The 18707-nt window shown below is 40.2% G+C and overlaps 1 protein-coding gene across 2 annotated transcripts; it reads right to left on the minus strand.

Annotated features, from left to right (window-relative positions):
* Positions 1 to 3771: 3771 nt before the first annotated feature.
* adgra1a (adhesion G protein-coupled receptor A1a) lies at positions 3772 to 18542 on the minus strand (the record flags this gene model as incomplete). Of its 2 annotated transcripts, XM_079476022.1 has the most annotated exons (7): positions 18312 to 18542; positions 17650 to 17807; positions 11266 to 11393; positions 9947 to 10070; positions 8388 to 8539; positions 7574 to 7669; positions 3772 to 7390 (listed from the first exon to the last, which is right to left on the minus strand). In XM_079476022.1, the coding sequence occupies exons 2-7, from the start codon at positions 17650 to 17652 to the stop codon at positions 5932 to 5934; spliced, it is 1962 nt and encodes a 653-aa protein (XP_079332148.1). In that variant the 5' UTR covers positions 17653 to 17807; positions 18312 to 18542. The 2 variants fall into 2 exon arrangements, with proteins under 2 accessions (XP_079332148.1, XP_079332149.1); XM_079476023.1 differs by lacking the exons at positions 17650 to 17807; positions 18312 to 18542 and having other exon boundaries at positions 5932 to 7390; positions 11266 to 11387.
* Positions 18543 to 18707: the final 165 nt, after the last annotated feature.

Raw genomic sequence — 18707 nt, forward strand, 5'->3', positions numbered from 1 at the left:
TGCTTGTTTTGTGACTGAAACATTTTGGAATTTTTTAACCCTTCTTTCTTTTTAAATTTACTGAATTGACCAGCACACTGACATTTGAATGCAAGTATTTATTTTAAGGCAATGATGCTATTAGTTACTCTTACTCTAGGTGGCAGTATTTCACTAATTTATAATATGGAACACAGGCCTAGTTCAGAAACTCTGGTACAGCTAACATAATGGTATTTACATTTACACATACATACTTATTATAGATTAAAGGGGTAGTTCACCCAAAACATATTTTGTCATTATGTAGGCTATTCACACCTTTACACTTGTGTAGAACACAAAATAAGATATTTTGATAAATGTATTTTATGTACACACAGTCAATGAGGCCCAATGTTCTTCTAAATGTTTTCTTTTATGTTCTGCAGAAAAAAAGTCAAACAGGTGAAGGTGAGTACATGATGAAAGAATGTTCATTTGTGAGTGAACATCCCTTTAAAGGTTAATCTACACATGGACAAATCCTGTATATTCTAAAAGAATTGATCACTTTTTCTGATGATGTGACACAGATGCATGACAGATGATTATGATGGCACACCATTTAAGTAAACATTAAGCCGAGTCATACATTTTTTAAAACGTCAATCCATATTTACAATATAGACATCTGACAGGGTCTCGACATAACAGTATTTTGTTGTGTGTGTATAAAGTTTATTTTAAATATTTTAAAAAGCCAGCCCAGTGTCTGTTGAATTTCCACAAAATCAAACCTCGGGAGTGACATAAAGTCATCCATTAGCAATGTCAAAGACCGACAGCATGACAAGACGGAAAAAAATCAAGGTTATCACATAAAAAACTATTTTTTTATATTTTCTTAAATACGTGTAGCTACAAATGTTAAGTGAATATGCACTTGTTGTCTAGTATTTGAGGTAAAAAAACTGAATAGAAATTATTGTTTGTAGTTCACAGAATTAAACAAAAATCATAATTTTACTTAAGCACATTCATATAGGCTAAATAGTAAATTAGAAAAGGGCCTCTTAGTTTTAGAATCATTTTCTTAACCGCGAACAAAATCACTAAAAATAGCTTATACCACCGCATATTTAATTTACTTGCAAAATAGTCTAATTTATGAAATGATCAAATTAAAAAAAAACAAATGTTTGGCTTCTTCTCATTCCTACTAGGTTCTGTCAAAACAATAACAGAAATTTGTCTACCCATGCTGATTTGACATGCACCATTATCTCGAGCCATAATGAAGATGTCAGAGATGCACAAATGTAACGTATCAGAGGAGCCTCATAACTGGACAACATGACACAGAAAGAGACTGACCAATTTGATTTTAGATTGATTAATCGTATCCACTGACAGTCATTGCTATGTTTCATTAGAACCTGGACCCACGCTGTGCAAGCAAGTACACGACATGTTCTCTGCCTTGACAGGATTTAAATAGGTCAGGCTTGTACCAGTGCTGTCTGCAGAGTGCCTCTGACTTCCTGCCATTGAAATGGTTCAGGCCATGAAGTGGCCTGCAGGGAGGGAGGATGGCAACCCACTCCAAGAGAAATGAGGCATTAATGCACCAAGATGGGAAAAGAAGTAAAGGGCAACAAGAGACAAATGTGATTAAGCAGTTGTGGTGCGGTTAGTAATTTAATGTTACAGCGGGAAACTATAATGTGCAAGTAATGTAACTTTTTCACCTGTAGTGCAGTGACAGCTAGTCAAAGCTAGTGTTTTTTTATTGATTGGAGGTGAAAACAATGAAAATCTGCTTATCTGTTATTGTGCACTTAAGATGTGTTGGAATAATGTTGTGTATTTACTAAATCGTAAACATTAAACGTTAAGATTAACAGTTCTTAAAAGATAATGGGGATCTTTGACACAAACTCAAAAAAAGTCTAAAAATGACATGACATGGTCAGGAACTTTAAAATGTCAAATAGAAAATATTAAGGTGGCTATTTATATAACACCTGCCTAGTGCATACTGTCTACTTCTCCAGCGTCTCCCACCCACGCCCACCTATGGATCTTCTTTTCCCTTTCTGTTACCTTCTTATTCACCCTCCTTTCTCTCTTAGAGCATATGTCACCCAACTCGCTTTCTGTCCATTACCACTTAAACCAGAAATGACACACTGGAGAAACTATGAGAAATACGCCTGCCTCTATCTATGTGAGGCACAAAGTAAATAGGTCATGCAGCCTCATGAAACTCTAAATAAATAATGTGTCAAAGGGTGAAGTAATTGTTATTCTTTTAGTGGCACTCAAATACAGAGACCCATCCGAGAGCATTAACAGTAGGCTCAATCTCTTAATCTTCAAATGTATTTCTGTATTGAAGGTCTCCCCTGTGTCAGAGAGACGACATCTGCAGCTCTGTGGATCGTCATACAAGCAGAAGGTAGTCTCCGGCAAAAACACAGAATTATAAAAACCCATAAGCACAGCCAGCAAGTCATCCATATATTATATAAAAGCCCAAACAGGACCTGTAGCAGGTAGATTGTATCGTGTTTGCGTGTTGACTTCCGCCAGCAGATGGCAGAGAGGAGCGACCCTGTGTGATAAAAAATGACGCTCGTCTTTCTTCAAACATTTTAACAACGATAGGTCACTCAGTGTACCCAATATTGCGGTAGTCCATTAAACCGTACTATTCAGTTGTGTAGGTAACACGAATTATTTTTGTTGGTCAGTGAAGTGTCTTGAAATTGATTTGACTTTCTGCGATGCGTTCACTAAAATAGGAAGTTAGGGCGTGGCCCCTCCCTCCTTTAAATAGCCAATAGTCTGAGACTGGGGTTATCTGCAACAAAAGGGGCGTGTCTCAAATATTGGACTTACATAGTGCAGCATGTCATAAACATTGTTGATCCATAAAGTTAAACAAAAATGCATCTTTTGGTGTTTTAGTGTTTTAAAACAATAAAACATGACTAGTGATCACCCCAGTAAACCCAGTGGGCCTATAAATGCACAGCAAACGTTCAGTATAAAACATTAAAAAGTGTCCAAACCCAATAACCAGCTGTTGCAAAAAATTCTCCCAGATGTTCAAGAGTGGCTGGCGATATTTCATCATCTCTTGGTCGCTACAGTTCGGAGCTGATGTTGGAGTCCTTGACAACATGATGCGTGATGAGGGATCAGCTGCACGGGGAGGAATGATGAATGAACAAACATCCAGGCCCTGCAGCTCATAATACTTTCAGACACACAAGCACAATAAGCTCATGTCGAGTCAAGGCCAATGGCCTTTCTTCTTGTTGAATTCAGGGATGAATTTGGAAGAAACATATAGGCATCCACCTGGGATGGATTAGGTGAAAAACGGGTCTAATTAGTGTAGTTTTTTACTTCAGTGGGAAGTCATGGCAACGTATAAATTGAGCTACCAAATTGCATTGTTGGTTTTAAAGGGCAAGAAAAAATAACATGCTATTTTAAGCCACATGACATTTAATATTTTTTTATCCAAGATTGGTTTTATTGGTGCCACATTCAGAGGGTAGATTAACTTTAAACCCATTTCTGTAACTCTTACAACGTGTCAACATCGGTTCGACCAGCACGACGTGACACCAGCTTGTTTTAATGGGATTGTCAAGTTACCATGGCAGCACCTCGCTACAATTCCAATTATAAATTGTGCCAATGTTAGAACATGTGTATCAGAATTACATATTGATTTTGGACCTCTCTTAAACTTACTTAAGGATAAAAGTATACGCAAAGAGAACAAAAGCACAAAATATGGTGATAAAATACATTTATTGGAAATTGTGACAAATGTAAAAAAAACTGGCTTTGGATCAGGTCAGAGCACAAATCACATGTACTGACCAAAGATGACTGCTGCTCTGTTAAAAGCTATAAATGACAGGTGGGTCAGGTGAGTAAATATAAAGTACAACAAATGGTAAGGCAGGTAGACAAATTTCATTTGTCAGGGCTTTAAGGGATAACTTGCCTTTTATCCACGTGCTACAACCCTGCATGGCTTGGTAGATGTGGGGCATTTCATTTTTCTTAGTTCTTGGATAATTTGGTGAAACACTCTGGGATATTATATCAATTGCATGCAAATTATTTTTGTGTGATTTCATTAGTGATAACTGCAACACAATCCCTGAGGTCACAAAGAAACACAACACAATTAAAAAGTATTCCAAATGTTCGCATGACTTCAGAACTTATCTTGGTATTCCATTAAAATGAGAAACAAAATCCTATGGTTATAAACTATCTTGTACTTTACATCGCAATCTCTGACCATAGATGAGCCCTGGAAATAGTTGTTGGTAAATATGTGATCCACTGGAAGTTTCACAGCTTGCTGTTTAGACATCATAAACATGATTTTAAAAACTTATTTCTGTGTGGGCACAGTGACAAGATACAAATTAATGAGAAACTGTGTCATTTATTAAAATGTCAGAAGTAAAACTCTCCGTAATTGGCTTAGAACAAATATAATGAGGAATGGCAGGTGAGGTCACTAGAAGCGCTAGTGTTTCCAGGAAACAAAGATGTTTTTCTGTCAATCACATTAATGTATGTAGCTCAGTGTAGCGAATAATGTGTCCTATATTATAGTGAACAACAATTTAATACATAACATAAGACTTTTGATCAGTGTATGACTGATGATTTCTGTAAGGCCATAAAAGGAGCAGTTCACCCAAAAATTTAAATTCTGTCATTATTTACTCATCCTCAAATTGATCAAAATCTGTATAGATTTCTAAAGCTGGGTACACATTTAACAATTTTCACCACGATTAGGAATGGAATTTTATCACAACCAATGATCGTGCCTAGTCTATTCCAGTTGAGCTCAGATGATGTTTAGAATCGGAGATAAAATTCCTCAGTGTGTCTCATGATTCGTTGCCAGTCATCCTCACTAAAGATTTTATTAAACGTGTTTAATATTTACGAATATTGACAATGACATCATTGCGGTTCATCAGAATAAAATAAATGTATACATATTTGGAACAACTCAAGGGTGAGACAATTATTTTTGGGGGAACCGTCCCTTTATTGTAAACGTCATATTGTCAGTAACCAAATAGGCTGTGTGCTAACATCACATGTGCAGTTCAAAATATATTTTGGCTGAGAAAACACTCTTTTTTTTGTCACCATGGAAACACAGGGAGAATATTTGCTGTTTTTATGTCTGTAGATGAAAAAACAATAGTTCCGTTGTGACACATTGTACCTGCTACTATAGGGTAGATCTCAGCATGAAATGTTCTGTTTTAATATTGTTATAATATTTAATATTTGGCACGTAAATCACAAGGCTTGAATTTAAAATTAAATGCTCTGTTCAATCTCCCGAGTTATATTTCACAGCTTTCTTTAATAGTGAAAATCTGTTACTGAAAAGTGCTGGTGTTTCCCCCACTTGATGACATTTTTAACGCGTCCCGGGAATGTGGAAGGTTTGGGCTCTATTAAATGGAAGGACTAAATGGAAATCTTGTGATATGCACGCAAGCGTTTCAACACGTGCAGACATATAAACGCATGCGCTCTTTTCTCCCTCACCCACACTAAACACACATCCACAATGACTTAATTACACATTATGTAATCAAAAATCAGTTTGATTAAAAAAGACCATCTAAATAAAAAAGCATGGCACGTGTTCTTTGCTGTCACTTCAAAATGACGAGAGGATAAAACCAAATGAAGCCAAGATAAATGGCGACATCAGAGAACAGGTAAGCAGAGGTTTTAATGCCTCCTTAAAGGGGAAGAGAAGTTTTAGTGACAGATGAGATAAGGTGGTGAAGACAGTCACAGCAGAGGGACTACACAGTAGCTTAGCTCAGATGAGAGAGGGCTTCTGGGTAACAGCCCTGGGACTACACAGTAGTTTAGCTCAGGCAAGAAACAGGCCTACACAGTGGTCTCGTTTTTCCAAGGTCCAGTCCTAATGTTACCTGTGGAATCGGAGGTAAGCAAATAGTCCTCATGCTGACTGCTGTTTCGGCTCAATGTCCCTCTCCGGCTGAGGGTGCCCTTCCTGTTGAGCGTGGCCTGGGAGCAGGAGAGAGATGCCCGCGGAGGGGTCAAGTCCAAATGCAGCATAGACTCCTGCTCTTTTTCGGCCATCTTGGCACAATTGTACATCAACGGCCCCATGTCAGAATCCTCTGCCTGGCAAGAACTGACAAAGGGGTCAACATTAGGGCAGCATATGCTTGAGAACAGGTCTGTTTTGGCACAGCTCATGTGTCTGTGGCAGGAGAGCTGACTGTCTAAGTGGCAGGAAAGGCCATCGTGCAGGCCATGTGAGGCCAGGTTCTCAAGGCGAGGACTCGGGCTGGGGCATCGCAGCTGGTTGTCGGGGTATGGGCTGTGACAGGATAGCTGAGTATCCAAATGTGAGGTGTGGCAGGTGAGGGGGTTGTCCAGGTGGACACTGTGAGGGCTGTCCAGGTGAGAGCTATGCATGCTGCCGTCCAGGCTGGTGGAGGTCATGTGGCACGAGTAGTCCCTGAGGCAGGGGCGAGGTCGGTTAAAGGATCGAGTCTTTGACCTGTCCTTTAGGCAGCTTTGTAGTGGAAGTGTTGGGCGGGGCAGTTCGTCAGGGAGGGAGTGTGGGCGGGAGTTCCCGAGCAGGGGGGAAGGACTGTGCATGGTGGCACAACAGGTGCTTGTGAGGTTCTGGGTAGATGGAAGGGTACCCAATTTACAATGCAGCGATGGTGAATGGAGGTGCGGGGAGAGCAGAGGTTTACCCGGGCAGGACGAGTCAACCTGGCAGTGGATTTGGTTCTGCCGGTGGGATGGTGTATGGCTGTGACTTTGGGAGGGTGGGCCAGCGTTCCCTGTTGCTTCACCGTTTACCTCCACCTTTGGTTTATTGGGACAACAGGCCCACCAGCGATGCCAGACGTCGTCACGTTTCGCGCAGTGCTGAATTAGCAGAAAAAGCCCCAGTGTGACGGAAAACGCACCGTACAGACAGCTGAAGATCATGTCGAGAAAATGTCCCTGTGATACAGCCAGTGCTCCGAAAACCCAGGTGGCCAGGAAGAGGAAAAGTGTGAAGGCGGTGGCCCTTAACTGAGCTTTGAAAGAGTGTTCGTTGGCCAACATGGAGGCAGTGATGGCTGTGCAGCCTGTATGCTCGCCGTGCTCCCCTGGCTCTCCGCTGACTGCATGGCAGTGGCCGATTTCTGCTACGGCAAGACGCTGCTGTTCTTCGGTCATTGCTTTCAGCTCGTACTTGCGCTCCGGGTGCCGCTTAAGCTGGACGAATGTGCAGAGAAAGTAAATGCACATGACCAATACCAAGAAGGCGGTTGGACCGTAGAAGCCTCCCAGACTGGGCTCCCAGGCCATCCAGCAACTGCATCACAGACAGAGACCATGATTAAACTGACAGTGTCATTATTACTCAACATCTAATTACAGACCGATTAAGATACTTCTCCCCACAATCACTGACACTTCATATTTACTGGCTTACTAAAATGGATTAAACAGTAAAACTGACAGCCAACAGGGCACCAAAAGCAAGAAGAATACTCACTATGGGGCTTCATCTCTGCTACCGTAGTTGTCCAAGCTAACAGCAGTTGTAACTCCCACAATGATAAGGGGGACCCCAACACTGACAAGATAAAACCTGAGTGGTCAAAGAGGAGAAGAGGAACAAACATGTCTTCATTGTGTCATGCATTTAATGGAAATTTTCTTACAGGAACTCTAAGGAAAGTAAAGCTTCTTGTTTTGGTAAGACTTCAATGCAGTTTCTAAATGGTTCTATTAAGGTTTGTGTTCAGTTATTTTGAGGGAGAGAGAGTCGAATGCCATTTTATTGCATTCAAAACCCCCAGACTGACAAATTTGAAAATAATTTTAGGAAATAAATGTAACAATTTTACACTTCCTAGTCTTACTGTGATAAGTCAGCGCATCTATGTTACACAGACAGTGGCGAGAAACAATGCACACTTGTGAGTTCACATGCACAGCTGACAGAAAAAGACTTCGCCATGACAATGGATCTGATGATTACAGTATATTGCATATTTGCAAAAAATGCAGGCATCACAAACCTCAGGAAAATCATATGGCTCTAGTAGCTTAAAAGCCGCAATCTGTAACTCTCTTTGGTGAAAATAAACAAAAATCATTCTTACCTGACACCGATTAGAAACAGCAAGTTAATTATAATGATTTATGAGTTGTGCTGGTACAATCTGCATATTTCATATAAAGATGATGCATAGATGATATAGGGACAAAGGTTACGGAATTAAGGTTTAAAATGAAAAAAGAACGAGTTCTTGATTCTCAACCCTGTGTTTGTTAGAAAATTAATGGACATTCCTGCTGTCTACCTGATAATAGTGGCTTTAGGGCGTTGTTGTGTGGGCGGGTCCCTGTCCTGAGGTATGGGCGGAGCCTTTGACACCTCTTTGCAGATATTCCTGGCAGTGAACAGCAGCCATAGCATGCTAGAGAGGGAGGAGTAGTGCAAGATAATGCCAACCTGTCAACAAACGAGAAACATTAAACATTAAAAGCTCACTCACACAGAGTGTTATGGGCACAGAGATGTGAAACTGAAGCACGTTTGTTGCTGTGTGTGTTCAAAGCCTCATGATTGTGCAAGGAAGGATGAGCTAAAGGGGGAGCTTGAGGTAATCCTCCTCAGACAGCGAGGTCATGCTGTTGTCCTCCTTGCTCCAATGCACACTTACTGCAGCCAACAATCTCACTCACCAACTATATACAGCATACACAGCCGCAGAAAAAAATTAGAAACTACTTAAGTTATTTCGTTTTCTGAATGTCCTTTTTCTAGTCTATGTGTTTAAGTAAAAAGATCAAATGCAAAAAACAGATGTTTGCAGATCTTAAATACATCAAAGAAAACAAGTTCATACTTACAACCCAATACTTGTGTTTTTACATGTATTTTAGGATCAGTTCAAAAATTTTGAATTAAAATGAAGGAATAAGGCTGATTTGTTTCATAACTTTTAAGCATCATGGTTATCTATCTCTCAGTCTTTCACATTGCTGGTAGGGTAACTTGTCACCCCTGAGGTTTGTTTCTGTTGAAATTCAACTGACATTTGACTGAAATTGCAACAATACATGTAAAAATCCTAATTAAATGCAAAACTGTAGTGGACTTTTATTTTGTCTGCAGCTGTATATCTGGGGTGCTGAATATAAAATATGTGCAGTGAGAGTGTGCCATATTTTCTCGATTTACACAAACAATCACAAAAATGTGCAATTTTGTGTTGACACATTTATAAATGTCCTGCACTTATAAATACCAGAGTGCCAATTCTGAAAGCCAAGCAACATCACAACTTGCTGCATTAATATAGAATTCACCTATTTACTGTGTTTGTTTATTGACCTTTTTACCGCGTCTCTGGAATATCCAGTCAGAACTGTCAGCTTTATGATATTAAATGTACTGTTTTGAGTCTTTTGTTTTTAGTAGAACATTACAGTCACTTATGTTATCTACAATAATATATTATGTTCTCAAATGCATTCTTATTCCTCTAGTCTTAAATGAGATTTCTAACTGATGCTGACCCGACCATTATCAAAAAAGATTGTTGAATAAGCATGCAGCTATAAACAATCTAATTAATCTGACTCACTTGTCCTGACTGGCAATTGTCTGTGATGAACGAATAAGTGCGACATTTTGAAAGGCTACAGCAATTTTAGTGCCCCAGTACATTAGCATCTCAACAACAGGCAGCCTTGCCAAACAGAGCCCTCAGTTCCCGGTAAATGGCAGCCATGCCAATTCAGGAGTCAAAGAGGCCATATGTTAGTGACTCTGCACCCTGTGCCACAGACACTGTGCATGGAAAATGAAGTTTACAAAGGCCAAAGAAACAAGGAAGAGAACCGGGAGACTTACCACTTGACAGATTACGGGGTACTTGATCTGGTTGATGCCTCCTGCAAACACTCCAAACGTCATGGCAGTGTGGAAGAGGAAGTTTAGGAGCATGTGCCAACCTTTCCTGCTGATTCGGATTATGCTGCAGACACATATGTACGCCTTCACATCAGATGGGCGGACAATTGAGCCACGAGTAAAAAACAAACAGCTTACTAGCGAAACAAGCAATTGCCTGCACAGTTCTGTCCATGACCACAAAGTAGCTCTGCAAAGAAGTGTGGCACTCTAAATCTGGCATTGTCCCTCTGGGGTCAGAAGCAGCCCTTCTCTCCACAAAGCTAGCATTACTCACTGAGACTAACCGTGACAGTTGGGGTGTGATACTATAAATACTGGAGGTCTGATTCAGGATCATGACAGTATCGTAGCAGACTGTCCCAAATATTCCCTAAAGTGACCTTCCAGTGTGAGAAGTGGAAAAAAGGTTTAAATTTGAACCTGAACCAAATGATATGTTGAAACAAAAAGTGTCAAATCCTAAATTTCAATGGTATTTATTGCTGAACATGGAAAAAAAATGCAAACCCTTGTGCTAACTTGAAGAGAAGCAGTAGATTATAAAGATTTAAACCTTTAGTAGCACAAGTCAGTTTTGGAAGACAGATCAGAAAAATGGTAATAAAAGAGAAAGTCTTTCCAGTTTTGTGTCTAATATGCACAAGGTGTACAAATCTGAAGCCATTATAACTGGGGATAAAACTAGTTTTCATGTAGATGTAATGATACAGAGCTGTTTACATGCATGCCTAAATTAAAGTTCTTCAAAGAGAGACTCAGTACAACACAACATTTATTTAATGTTACTCTAAGGGGCAAAATACAATAATTTTATATATAAACAAGTAATTCGGTCATGGTCTTTGCCAAAGTGCTTGTTTTCATAATGTTTACAAAATAGTTTACGTAAATCGTTAAAAGTTACATATGATTGGTTCTCAACAGGGGGGGCGTGGCCCACAAGGAGGCCCCAGCTGACTTCTAAGGGGCCCTAATGATGACTTATAATACACAATTTGACAAATGTGCATTGAAATACATTAAAAAAGTAAAAAACCAAGACATTTCTTATTATTAGCTTTGTCTATTGTTGACTACAACGGGGCCTTGGAGTCAAAAAGGTTAAGAACCTCTGGATTAGGAGGAACTAATTACTCCCTAACAAATTTGTGGGCAAGGCCAGAATTTCAATATTGGTGCATAGCTGACTCTAATAAGCTAAGTAAATGCACAGCTTTTTCACATTACCACAGTATTTGGCGTCATGAGGCACATACCTGTGGTGTACGATGTACGTCATGATCGAAATCAAAAGGCAAAGCAACATCACTGCAGTGCAGGCGTACACCACTGGGTGCAGATAATCCCCTGGATATGGAGGGAAAGACAACACCCTCTTTAAATCCTGTAAAGAAAATCAGAACTTGGTAAGTACAAGATGATAAGTAACCATGACATGAATAAAGCAGTTTGATTTGAAAAGCTGACCAGTAAAATCTGGGGTGAGTGGGTAGGGCAGACTGGAAGAAAGAAAAACAATAGAAGAGGTGAGCTTTGTCCCTGAGTCAAAGACTACACCCCCATATGCATCAATCTCTTTCAGCATGTCTATTTTATCACCCAGCCTGAAGATCCCTTTTGTTGTGTGTCTGAAGGGCTTCTTCCACTTCGGCAAACATCACGGCAGATGTCTCTGAATTTAAACTGACTGAATACTCTCTACACCAGTGGTTCTCAACTTGGCACTCACAAAACAAAAGTGGGACAAGGCTGTTCCAACAGAATTGCAAAAAGAAGAGAAACAAATCAATGCTGAATGCAGCTAGTAAAATCTCACAAATGCATAGTTAATAAAAAGCATAAGAACAAGCAGACCAAAATCAACGCTCAGATCAAACATTATAGTATTTTGTCATACATTCTTATACAATACCCATACAATACTTACTGATACAATAGTTGGGCTGAATCGCATTTCTGCTGTTGTTAATGCATTTACAAAACTGCCAGTCATAATAGTAATTTAGTATATTTTTAGACCCACGCAGTTCATGGTAATATTAACAGATTTCATATTGATGTCAATTTAGGAACGGCTCTACACTCCACATTACATTTACATTTAGCCATTTAGCAGACGCTTTTATCCAAAGTGACTTACAAAGAGTTCAGAAAGTGATAAGTGATATGTCATACAGGAACAATAAAACAATCGGTGCTAATAAAAAGTTACTAGTTTCAACAAAAGCTAGACCATTACCTGTTGAGAGAAAAAGAGAGGGCTAGTGTACATTAAATTATTATTATTATTTTCATTTCACAAGCTGATGGTTGATGGTAGACCAGCCGGGCTGATTATATGCTGGGTAGATGCGATGATTGCTGATGGTAGACCAGCCGGGCTGATAATATGCTCCAGCTCAGGCAAGGTTATGGGTTGCCTGGTGTCTGGATGGGTGGGCTGGGTTCTCTGGATGCCCTTGATGATTGTAGATGTTTGTGAGCTTGCTATGGCTGGTGATTGAAGGCCGTGCAGATTGCTCTGGCCGGTAATATAGAGAACCGCGATCCGGGCCTTGCTTGTTGGTGGCTTTGGAAGGAGCGGACATCGGTGAGGTGGCATCAGCCTGGGACGAGACGTAGAGGCCGTATAGTTCCGCCTGGGCATTCGGCTGGCGAAAGGGATGTCCTCGTTGGAAAGGGCAAGTTGTAGGCCCTGGATGGTCCATTTCTGGATGGCGGGGATCGTGTTGAAGCCTGGGACTCCATTTATTATTCTGATCCCGGGCTGGAATGATGCAATGTGCTCGGGGGTGCTGAAGGATTGGGGTTGGCAGCACTTTTGTTGACAATGGACATGGAGTTGAACGGACATGGCATCGAACGAATTGTCGATGCTGATCTGAAGAGATGAAGCAGGTAAGATGGTTTTTCCTATTTGTGAGAGATAGGAAAGAGCTGATAGGGTAGATGCGGTGATTGCGATGGAAGAGCAGCGGTAAATACTTCAGCTCCTCCCGAACTTTGTTAATAAAACACAATTTGTCTGTCAAGTATTCACAGAAGAGATGGGTTTTAAGTCGTTTTTTGATGAATGTGAGAGATGTGGTTGACAGGACCGAGTTGTCGAAGAATGTTCCACCAGGAAGGAGTTGTGAAGGAGAATGAGCGGAAAAGCGATTTACTGCCCTTATGAGAAGGCAATACAAGACGCCGCTCGTTTGCTGAATGCAGGGGTGTAGTAGTGTAGGAGGGTGTGAAAGTATGCCGGTGCAGATTCAGTGATATGCCTGTAGGCAAGCATCAGTGACTTGAATCTGATACAGGCTTCCCTTTTGGGCTGTCGGAAGACAAGGCGTGATGCTGCGTTTTGAACCAGGAAGCATTTCCAGGAAGACCAGCAAGGAAAGCATTGCAGTAGTCCAACGTTGAGATTACCAGGGCCTGGACAAGGAGTTGTGCCGTATACTCAGTGAGATAGGGTCTAACCTTTCTAATGTTGAATTAGGCATATCAGCATTATCACGTTGTCTTTGAAATATGATCATTGAAGGACAGCTGTTCATCAAATATGACTCTGAGGTTCCTGGCTGTTTTGGAAGGAGTGATTCTGGTATTGCCAAGTTGGATGGTGAGAGCATGTTACACCGTGGGGTGTGACGGAAACACGAGTAGTTCTGACTTGGCCGTGTTCAGATGGAGGTGATGCTCCTTTATCCAAGCTGAGATGTCTTTACAATCTCATTATTACTATAGGCACTTTATTTTTTTCTTGATCCTGAAAAGATGCCTTATTTAAAACACTTATCACTAATAGCAATTAGAAGAATGCTATAACACACATATTTCCCATTTCAAAATTAAAGCACAACCCTTTAACCGGGACATATAAATTTGACTGGCCTGTGTTGGAGGGCCGATGTGAGTCCTAGGAAGGCATATAGATGTGAAAGAAACACCATATATAATGAAACCCCTGCAATGAAAACCAATGTAGCCCTTGCTTAGTTTGAATAATTAGAATATAACTTAATTCCAAATAAATTGAATAATTTAGCCTCTAACTAATTATGACTTAATTTATTGCACTTGGACCAATTATGGCTAATTTCCCCCAGTGTGTGTTTGCCCTCAATCCAGGGCGGGATCAGCACATTTGCCGGCCATTAATCAGTTTCCCATAAAGCATCGCTCACCGTCACATTATTGATCCTTTGACCTCAGTTCTTTAGCAAAGCTACCGTATCTTTAATGACCCGAGACCTCGAACCACTGTTGCACAGAAAGTTAATGCTGATTAATATCACCTCCTATGGGGGACAAAGCATAGCAGGAGGTAATCCCAAACTTTGTATCCAAATTATGTTTTATTAAAAAATAGTTCATCCGAAAATTAAAATTCTGTCCTCATTTACTCACCCTCAGATGGATCCGAACCTGTATACATGTCTTTGTTCTGCTAAACACAAAGGAAGATATTTGGATAAATGTCAGTAACCAAACAGCTCTCATACCCCATTAACTCCCATCGTTTTTATTTTCCCTACTATTGCATTAAAAAGGGGATGAGTATTTTTGGATGAACTATCTTTCAAGGCTTTGGGCTCACTGAGGGCTTGTACGTCACAAAATATGGATAAAACAACTGTCAACTAACAAAAGAAAAAAACTACAAATATTTCAAAGAATGTCTCTGCAGGGTGGGTTTTATTGAAAACCGTGTTCATCACTCCTTTAGTATAAATTGTGGGACATTTAACCGATACTATACAATCAAATAAAGCTGTTTTTAAATAAAACAGTAACAAATACACTTGCTGAAGACTTTAAAGACTTTAAGGAAGTAACAATTAACTGGACCTGCTCAAATATATTTTTGTTTTGCCAAGTCCAGCCTGGCTTAACCCCGTGTATGGCTATATCTATTTAAAAAAAGATAATGCAATTATATTTATTCAAAATAAACATGTTCTTTACACATATCTTAGACTTTTATTGCTTTAAAAAATGAATAATGCTATGGGTCCACTAGACCAGCATACATTAGCTGAGTAACAAAACATGAACACCAGAAGGGTTAACCAATCAGCACCCAAGCAGAAAAAGGTCAGGGAACAAGTGAGCTCTGAAGAAATGCCATTTCAAGTCTCGACCAATGTGCATGCAGAGAGGTCTCTTTCTGCTAAGAATGTACTTCTAGTAGCAACATTCCAGACCAGCGTAGACCACATTGCAGCGGAAGAAGTGTAAATGCAATCACATCACCATTTGGAATTTGGCCAGTATAAAACTGAATCCAGTCAAGTATGTGAATGTTAGGGCTGATAAAACATGACATCTAAAATCAATTTCAAAATGTGTCCTATATTGAGAGACAAATTGTTGGGAGGTTTGAAAAGGTGATCATATGAGATCTGACAGATCCAATTCTGAAGCAAATGGAGGCAGTAAAACAACACGAAGGGCCTGCTGCCATTTCTAAGTCACCCTGCTTTCACATTCAGACAAGCTCTGCTTCCATTTAATACGATTAGTAAATTGCCATCAGTCTATGGCCCTTATATTGATTGGGGCACATTCATACATTCTGGGGCTAATGTGATTGACACTTGTCTTTTCTCACCAGCCCGTCTGGGAAATTATAATAATCAAGGCATTGAAACTGGCTGGACGATTCAGCGCTTTTACAACTGTTCAATCTCATGAAATCTTTTCAAACTAATGGTATAGGATTTGGGTGACTCCACCATGTTAAGGATTTTGATTCATCTGTGAGCATTAAGAATGTTCTTGGCTTCTCCTTCAGTGAGCATGCTCATCTTGGAGGAAAAAAACTTGGTCAATCAGTCTGCTCCAGTGAACAGACCCGTCATTTCAACAAAATATGACTGCTTGTGTTTGTTTCAGCAGTGTACAGATACAGGAACACATACAGTTCACAAATGTACACACACAAAATGTAAATATATAAACATAACAAAGACCACAAACATACATGTATATATGTACATATGTTTATAATACAAATGTACAACTGCAAAAAAATTAAGAGAATCTGTTTTTCTGATTTTAAAATTTACTATTTGTAGTTATGTGTTTAGGTGAAATTATATATTTTTTCATTCAGTAAACAACTAACAATATTTCTACCAAATTTCAAATAAAAATATTGTTTCTATTTGAATTTATTTGCAGAAAATGAAAACTGGGGAATCTGGTCAAAATAACAGAATGCTCTGTATTTTTCAGACCTCAAATACGGCAAAGAAAACAAGTTCATATTCACTTTTAAGCAACTGTAATATTGGTACATGTAATTAGGTAACGTAAAAATATATATTTTTATGTAATAACCTGGATTTTTCTCAGTTTCCATGTGTCTTGTCATGTTGTCAGTCTTTCACGTGGCTCTGACTTAATGTCACTCCTGAGGTTTGATTTTGTTGAAAGTCACCAGACACTGGACTGAAATGGCAAACATCTAGAAATGCGGATTAAATGAAAATTAAATGGTCTCTTATTGTTTTCTGGCTGTATATGTAAAAGCCTTATGTATAAAAATCCAACACACATTCGTTAAATCTCTTATGTTTTTCTCATATGCTCAATCACAAAGACAGCACAAAACCTTTAAAATATCACCCAAATATCACCTCAATTCTATTGCTGATTTTTAAACCATATAACAACAGCATCAAATGTATTTGTCTCAACTTGTTGCTGTTGAAACTTCCCAATGGGCAATATTGAAAAGATCTTAGATCACATGTTCTTGAAAGATTAGATCAAGTCAATCCCAAACACCGCCAAGGACCGCGTTGCTGTCCTTGGTTCTTAAACAGATAAAGCACTAAAGGCACTCTCCATGCTGTGACGTGCTGCTTTCAGTGCACGTGGGAAAAATGCATTTGCCTGGGCTGCTAACGCAAGTGATCTGATTGGCTGGATATAAGAGAAGAGGAAACGGCGACTGCAGACGTCATAGAGAAATACAAACGTCATGCAGCAGGCAACGACGAGTGCCATACAATTAGAATATCTCCCCACGTCATTCACCCACGAGAAGACGGCGATGAGCTCATACATTAAAGCAGTCTGATCTAAAAGCAAATTCTCCAAAGACAACATCGCCGTGGCCAATAACCAAGGCCACGGACACGCCACAGTCCCTTGTGACGATTAGCTGACAACGACAATTGATATTCATTGCACGCGCTTTCCAGCATCACATCCACCAGTGCGGTACCTTGTGACTAAATCCCTTCCACAGGATCCCTACCGATTTCAAGGATTCAAGGACAAAATGCATTAAGCGCATAGACTAAATGCAATTAAATAAAGTTAATTTAACAGTACAGTTGTATTGAGCAAGCATATGTCACTATATAGATTATCTTTCTCTCTCGGCGTGATGTGCCGTTGTGAAGCATCGCTTTAATTTCGTACAACGCATCTTGTCAATACTCCGAGACAAATGCATGCTTGTTGAAACTCAAAATGCTCTGTCATTAAAAGTAAAACGAGAAGCAAGCTGTTTATTTAATCACTAAACGTTGCTTGGTTTCTTGACAACGTATGAATGGACAGCAAAGTTTCTTGTGACGTTAACAGTCCCAAACCGCGACTAAGATATAATTACACTTTGACGAACACTAACTCACCATCAGATCTGCAAAGTTGTGGTCCAGGTTTAGTGCAATGGTGTCAATGTAGTATCACAGTCGCTTATGATGTGGCCATCTGTCGCGTGGCCCTTGTGCACTTGGAAAGAAACGGCATTCCGGCAGGCTGCGGGGGGTCATTGTACAGCGCTCGGGTCCTGAGACATTCGAAAGAAAAACAAAGCCAACATCATCATCAAGCAGTGTCGTTACAAGTCAGAATCTGAGTCATTTGCGCCGTTTTGCGTAAGGCACGTGCGCTGACTCTTCACGCGTTTGTCGTGACGTAGGCCTTTGGAATAAATATCGCTGGTGCAAATTTTAAGGCACGATCATTCAAGAAACCGAAGAGGGTGGCGTATTCGAGGTGGAGGTTGACCAATAATGATTTTAAAACGCATTCCTGGTGCGAACACCCATGAAACGTCGTACCATAGCCTACTCCCCTTTAATGTGCGATCCTATGAGTGAGCAAATGAAGCCAACACCCTTACCTTGTACCAAAATGGCAAGTAGACTGAATATTTTTTAAATGAAAGCACCATTTCATAAGCTACCCTGTTTTGTGAATATCACTTACAGCACCAGGACGACACGATGTAAGTTGCAGTCAACTGCACTACCTAGGGAAATAAAATCATATTTATTGCATATAAGCTTACCTATTTTAAAGAGAGCAACTGGTGTCGTACCCCATCTTTACGTCCCGTTATCTGATAGACCTGACGAGCTGGAGCGCAAATGGTATACTCCATATCAAAGGAAGACAAATCCCCAATCTGATACCTCCTGTGGATGCAATACTATATAAAAGGGGGAAGAAATAACGTTCCCAAAAATACCGTGGGCCAAATCGCTGGCAAAAAAATGTCCTGTCCCCTCATAATGCGATTGATAAGTTTTCACTTTCGCGTGGGTTCTACCAAGCTGTGGGGGAGAGTGTGTGAAAAGTGAGTGTCATTTGTCGCGTGAGAGGCGCTGTTGAGCGCGCGCCGTGGACGCTCCCCACTGCGGAGGTGGAAATGGTTGTGACCGTCTGAGCTCGCGGGCACATCACC

Source organism: Barbatula barbatula (genome assembly GCF_947034865.1).
Source record: "Barbatula barbatula genome assembly, chromosome: 16".
Classification (NCBI taxonomy): Eukaryota; Metazoa; Chordata; class Actinopteri; order Cypriniformes; family Nemacheilidae; genus Barbatula; species Barbatula barbatula.